Source organism: Orycteropus afer, unplaced genomic scaffold, assembly GCF_000298275.1.
Source record: "Orycteropus afer afer isolate SDZICR_OR568_19922 unplaced genomic scaffold, OryAfe1.0 scaffold00208, whole genome shotgun sequence".
Lineage (NCBI taxonomy): Eukaryota > Metazoa > Chordata > Mammalia > Tubulidentata > Orycteropodidae > Orycteropus > Orycteropus afer.
This window is the reverse complement of record NW_006921795.1, coordinates 867008-873653: the sequence shown is the minus strand read 5'-3', so window position 1 is coordinate 873653 and position 6646 is coordinate 867008. Positions and strand designations below refer to the sequence as shown.

Here is a 6646-nt window from a genome sequence, read left to right as displayed (position 1 = left end):
AGAATACAGTCTGCAGTATGGATTACATCTCAATATAAAGAAAACAAAAATCCTCACAACTGGACCAATGAGAAGCATCACAATAAATGGAGAAAAGATTGAGGTTGTCAAAGAATTCATATTGCTTGGTTCTATAATCAACGCCAATGGAAGCAGCAGTGAGGACATTAGATGATGTGTAGCACTGGGCAGGTTGGCTGCGAAGAAACTGTTTCAATTGCTGAGGAGCAAGGATGTCTCCTTGAGGACTAAGGTGTGCCTGACACAAGCCATGATATTTCCAGTTGCCTCATGTGCATGTGAGAGTTGGACAGTGAGTAAGGAAGACAGAAGAAGAGTTGATGCTTTTGAGTTGTGGTGCTGGTGAAGAATGCTGAAAGTACCATGGACTGCTAAAAGAGCTAACAGATATGTCCTGGAGGAAGCACCTGAAATGCTCCTTGGAAGCGAGAATGGTCAGACTTCATCTCACTTACTTTGGTTATGTTGTCAGAAGGGACCATTCCCTGGAGAAGAATGTGGTGCTTGGTAAGGTGGAGGGTCAACGAAAGAGGGGGAGGCCTTCAATGAGATGGATTGACAAAGTAGCTGAGACAATGGGCTCAAGTGTAGCAGGGATCATAGAGCTGGTGCAGGATTGAATAGTGTTTCATTCTGCTGTCCATGAGGTTGCTATGAGTCGGAAACAACTTGACAGCACCTAACAACAACAACAAACTGACAGGGTATTATAAAAATTTTATATTCTTTTATACTACAATGCTCATTGTAGTTTCAGTCAGATTTCAAAATTTCACAGCACAGTTTTCAATTCTTTGCACTTTTAAAACCTTCATCGAAGCCCTTTGTGGACTGCTTTATAACAGTTATGAAAAATAATAATATCAAAATGTTAGTGTGATATTGCTAAATCATATTGCTAGTGAGAAAATTTTACCTCTACAATTTTAGTTGCAGTAAATGACCATTGTTTATTGAGTTGCTCCTTTTTACTTATTTATAATTAAATACATAAAAAAGAGACTACAGTCTCTTCATAGGCAGAGGATATCCAGCTTTAAAAATCGATTCCATTTTTTAAAATTCATTTAATCCAGTTTGAAACTGAAATAAATTATAGAACATACTAAAGCTTTACAGTTTCTATTACAGAAGGATGTGACCAAAAGTTTCCTAAATGTTGGTGGGTTTTAGGCAAGCCTCATTCATTCCAGCACCAACCATTACTCACAGATACCCAGTGTAACAAGGCATTTTTTTGCCTTTGTCAAGGGTGAAAGAACTTTTCTGTGCTCATAACAGTCTCTCTTGCATCTGAACACTTTGCCCATCATGGCTGTAGAATTATTCCTCCCTCAAAGCCCTTAGACCTATACCAGGACTATGCAAGACAGCTAGGGTAGGTCTTCTAAAGAGGTGCCATGTTGCCTTTAAGTTTTGCATTTCTGTGACTGTGTCTTTGCCATTTGCCATCAAGTCAACTCCAACTTGTGGCAACCCCATGTGCGTCAGAGTACAAATGGCCAATTTTTCAGAAGTGGATCATCAGAGCTTTCTTCCGAGGTGCTTCTAGATGAACTCAGACCTCCAACCTTTTGGTTTGTGGTTAAGCATGTTAACCAGTTGCACCACCCAAGGACTCCACATTCCTATTTAACCTCCATATCATCTCCACCTGGCAGCCATATTAAAATTGAAAGTTCAAAGGGGTGACCCCACAGCAAACAGGAATTCACATAAAAAGCAAGGTTTATGGTGTTTCTGAAGAAATCAGAGAATCTGGCCCCACAAAACCCATCCTCTCTATTGCCAATAGAAGGATGGCACTGAGGTAAGGTCATCCTGTTTGAACAAGGCACAGCCCTCCATTTGCCACTGGGCCCTTGACATGGAGGACAAGTATGTATCCTCATTCTTTATTGTGCTTTTCCTGTTGTCTTCCTTTTATAGAGAAATGTTCTCACCCATGTCTGTGACAGAGCGGGAAGATAGAAGCTAGACTGAGAGGGCTTTGTTTCAAAAAGAGATGTTTTTTTTTTTTTTTTTTTTTTTGACAAAGTAAAGAATAAGCAGTATGTTTCATAAGAGTAGTCCACTTGCCCCATTTTCTGTCTAGCCCCTCTATGCACTTGAATCTCAACTCCTAATAAAATTGTTTCTGTGGCAGATTATTTTTTTACCAGCAACAGCCAGAACAAATCCAGTCCCAGGTGCTCTTCCAGAACCTTGTCACTCCTGCAGGAGAGGTAGGGTCTAGGTTCCCTCCCCTTGATCCTGGTTAGTCCTTTATGACTGACTCCATGAATAGAATATAGGAGACAAGATATTTCTTCACTTCTAAGGCTAACTTAGAAAAGAACATGGAGCTCTCTGTACTGTTCTTCTCTTGGGACACTTGTCCGTGGAACCCAGCCATCATGTTGTAAGGAAGTCCATCCACATGGAGAGGCCATATGTGGGTGTGCTGACCTATAACCCCAGCTAACATCCCAACTGACAGAATCAATTGCTACACATATAAGTGAATCACCTGGGTGGTTTTAGCTCCCAACCATCAAGTTGGCCCCCAGCCTTCTAGGCTTCTCTGATAAGGCACCAAATATTATAGAACTAAGACAAACTGTCCTCTACCTTGCTTTGGCTGAATGAATGACCTACAGAATCTGTGAGCATAATAAATTGGCATTTTACACCACTGAATTTTGGGATAATTTGTTATGCAGTATTAGTTAACCAGATCAACTGCCTCTGATAACTGTCTCTAAGCTGTTGTTCTACCAGTTGTTTTTTTTCCCTCTTAAAGGAGGATTGGTTGTATTTAGGGACAGAAAAACACATACCTATCTGGACATTGCTCTATTAACATTTTGCTTTTTTAAAGGAGCTCTGGTGGCATAGTGCCTAAGGCATTTGACTGCTAACCAGAACTTTGGCAGTTCAAACCTCCAGCCACTCCGTGGAAGGAAGACTGGGCAATCTACTTCCATAAAGATTTACCACTTTATGGAAAATCTTAAAGTTGAGGGGTCACTATGAGTTGGAATCAATTTGATGGCAATGATGTTTTTTTTTTTTTTAATCTGGACATTACTCTGTTTACATTTTGCTTTTGTTTGTTTGTTTTACTGTGTCAGCACTTCACCTATGATCAAAGAAATAAGCATTTCTCTGTCACATACTCAGGTCCCATGCCCTACGGGGGCTGATATTCGTCAACATCTGACCAACAGAGAGATTCCCAACAGTGGTAAGCAGCGGTACACTGACATAGTTCCTTGCAATCATTTCACTCTCAATGATGAGGAAGATTGTTCTAAGGCCCTGGCTTGGATTAAAAACAACTCCATCACTACAGAAGGTAAGGATGTTGTTAACTGTGCATCTTTTCAGAATTGCATTTTATTTTTATAATGAGTTTCATTCTTCAGCTAGTTTTAGTATATAATTAGTGCCTAATTAATTCCAACCAAATCATTCATCTGTCATGCTTTGTTTTCCAGATTAATTTACAACTTGTTGTCATTTTTGGATACCCAGCATGTTTGCTGGGGGAAAGGAAAAGCTTGAGATAGTTTAATTATCTGTAATTATTTTATTACACAAAATGAATATCAGAAGAGCAAAGCATGGCTAAAATCATTAACTAATTAAAGAATAATTTAAAAAGCACACATGCTTAGCAATTATATGGAAAATATGTCTCCTTTTGTGAAGCTGAAAAGACCTAGGAAGAAAAAGAAAGGTTTGCATCAGAAGTGCTCTTTTCTTCTTTTCATGATCTTTCTTGGTGTTGCCTTTACAGTCCTCCCCACAAATACACACATTTGAATCAAAACGAGAAAGTAAGACATTTGCACAAAGACTCTGACATTCAAAAGTGTTTTCTCAAGCATCTTTCTTGCTTGGTTTGTATTGAAATTATTTAAATAGTAAAACAACCAGAATGAGGCTTGGCTACACATATTCTTTAATTGAAACCAGGAAGTCAAATTTCGAAGATGACCAAACTAGTGTTTTACCTAATGCACAAGGAAGGTCAATGACTTTGTCAAATTACACAGCCACTTTATGGCAGAACTGGGATTCTAACATAACCCTTTGATTCAAGGATGTAAAAATCACTTTCATTGTTGTTCTTAGATGTCATAGAGTCGGCTTCCACTCCTAGTGATCTCATGTACAACAGAATGACACAACGCCCGGTCCTACACCAGCCACACGATCTGTGCTATACTAGAGCTCATCAGTGCAGCCACTGTGTCAATCCATCTTATCAAGGGTCTTCCCCCTTTTCACTGACCTTCTATTTTACCAAGCATGATATCTTTCTCCAGAGACTGGTCCCTTCTGACAACATGAACAAAGTAATAACACAAAGTCTGGCCATTCTCACTGATAAGGAGCATTCATGCTGCACTTCTTCCAAGACAGATTTTCTCATTCTTCTGATAGCCCATGATATTTTCAGTATTCTTCACCAATACCACAATTCAAATGCATCAATTCTTCTTCCATCTTCCTTATTCATTGTCCAACTTTCACATGCATATGAGGCTATTAAAAATACCATGGCCTGGGTAGTCACTTAGTCTTCTAAGTGACCCCTTTACTCTTTAACATTTTAAAGAAGTCTTTGCAGCACATATGCCCAGTGCAATATGTCATCTGATTTCCTGACTGCTACTTCCATGAGCATTGATTATGAATCCAAGTAAATGAAATCCCTGACTACTTCAATCTTCTCCATTTATCACGATGTTGCTTATTGGTCCAATTGTGAGGATTTTTGTTTTATATTGAGGTGTAATCCATACTGGAGGCTGTAGTTTTTGATCTTCATCAGTAAGTACTGAAAGTCTTCTTTACTTTCAGCAAGCAAGGTTGTGTATCATCTTCACATTACAGGTTGTTAATGAGTCTTCCTCCTATCCTGATGCCATGTTCTTCATATAGTCCAGCTTCTTGACTTGCTTGCTCACCATACAGATTGAATAAGTGTGGTGAAATGATATAGTGCTGGCCCACACCTTTCCTGATTTTAAACCATACGTTGTTGTTGTTATTTGCCGTTGAGTCGGCCCCAACTCATAGCAACCCCTCCTTGGGTTTCCGAGGCAGCATCACTACGGAAGTAGGATTGCCCAACCTTCCTTCTGAGGAGTGGCTGGTGGGTTTGAACCGCCAGCCTTCTGGTTAGCAGTCAAGTGCCTTAGGCACTATGCTACCAGAGCTCCTTACCATACAGTATCCCCTTATTCTGTTGATGACAGGGAATCCCTCTTGGTCTCTGCATAGATTCTGAAATACCCATTCTTCTCACTGTTATCCATAATTTGTTATGATTCACACAGTTGAATGCCTTTGCACAGTCAATAAAACACAGATAAACATCTTTCTGATATTCTTTACTTATCTGACATCAGCAATGATATCCCTCATTCCACACCCTCTTCTGAATCCAGCTTGAATTTCTGGCAATTGCCTATTGATGTACTTCGATGTACTTCTGCAACCATTTTTTCATTATGTTCAGCAAAATTTTACTTGCATATCATATTAATGATATTGTTCAATAACTTCTGCATTCTATTGCGTAACCTTTCTTCGGAATGGGCACAAATATGGATCTCTTCCAGTCAGTTGGTCAGGTAGCTGTCTTTCAAATTTCTTGGCATAAATGAGTGAGCCCCTCTAGTGCTGTATCCATTTATTGAAACATCTCAATGAGTATTCCATCAGTTCCTGGGGCTTTGTTTTTCTCCGAAGTTCCTTCAGTGCAGCTTGGACTTCTCCCTTCAGCATCATCTGTTCTGGATCTTATGCTACCTCCTAAAATCACTAAGTACCCATAAAGTAGGAACCAATGTGTAAAATTAAATATATTAATTTTATTTAATATATTTATTTTAATATATCAATTATATTAATATATTAACAACATTTTATAATATATTTTATTTTAACATAATTTATATTAATATTAATGTATTAAAATTGAGTTATTCTGGTTTTTGATGGAAGATTTAAGCATAAGGTAATTTTTTGTCAAATTACTACATTAAAATGTTATTAACATATTACTATATAAAAAATAATAACTGGATATCAAATGACATTTAATACATTACTGGCTTGAACTTGCTAATATATTATGGCTATTTATTTGTGTCTGAATTCATAAATGAGATTAGTCAGTAGTTTCCTTTTTAATACTTTCTTTGTCATGTTTTTTTAAATCAAGGATATGCTAGCCTTACAAATACTATTCAGAAGCTTTCCATATTTTGAGGGGATCTAAAATACCTTGCATTTCCTGAAGGTTGGACAGGAATAACTCATAAAACCCACTGAACCTGAAGCCTTTGAGCAGAAGTGGGCTATATTCAGTGGACCCAGCTTTAAAATTTTTCATAAATATTTTCATAATTGCCTCAGAATATGGTACCATATTATTTTCAGTTTTGCACTTATATATGTGTAAGCCTGTGTCAACACTTTAGTCACTCTTCAATCACTGCTCTGTGTCCAACCTAATCTTAGGGAATTCTCTAATCTAGGAATTAGCAAACTTTTATCTCAAAAGGGCCAGATAGTAAATATTTTAGGCTTTTGGGCCATATGTGTTCTTTCATGACTACTCAACTCT

At 38.1% G+C, this 6646-nt stretch overlaps 1 protein-coding gene across 1 annotated transcript in view; it reads left to right on the top strand.

The window, feature by feature from the left end:
• CFAP61 (cilia and flagella associated protein 61) overlaps window positions 1-6646 on the top strand; it is a 722434-nt gene that overhangs the window by 476685 nt on the left and 239103 nt on the right. The window contains exon 20 of the mRNA XM_007948197.1: window positions 3184-3358. Coding sequence (XP_007946388.1) covers window positions 3184-3358 — 175 coding nt within the window. The remainder of the gene's footprint in view (window positions 1-3183; window positions 3359-6646) is intronic.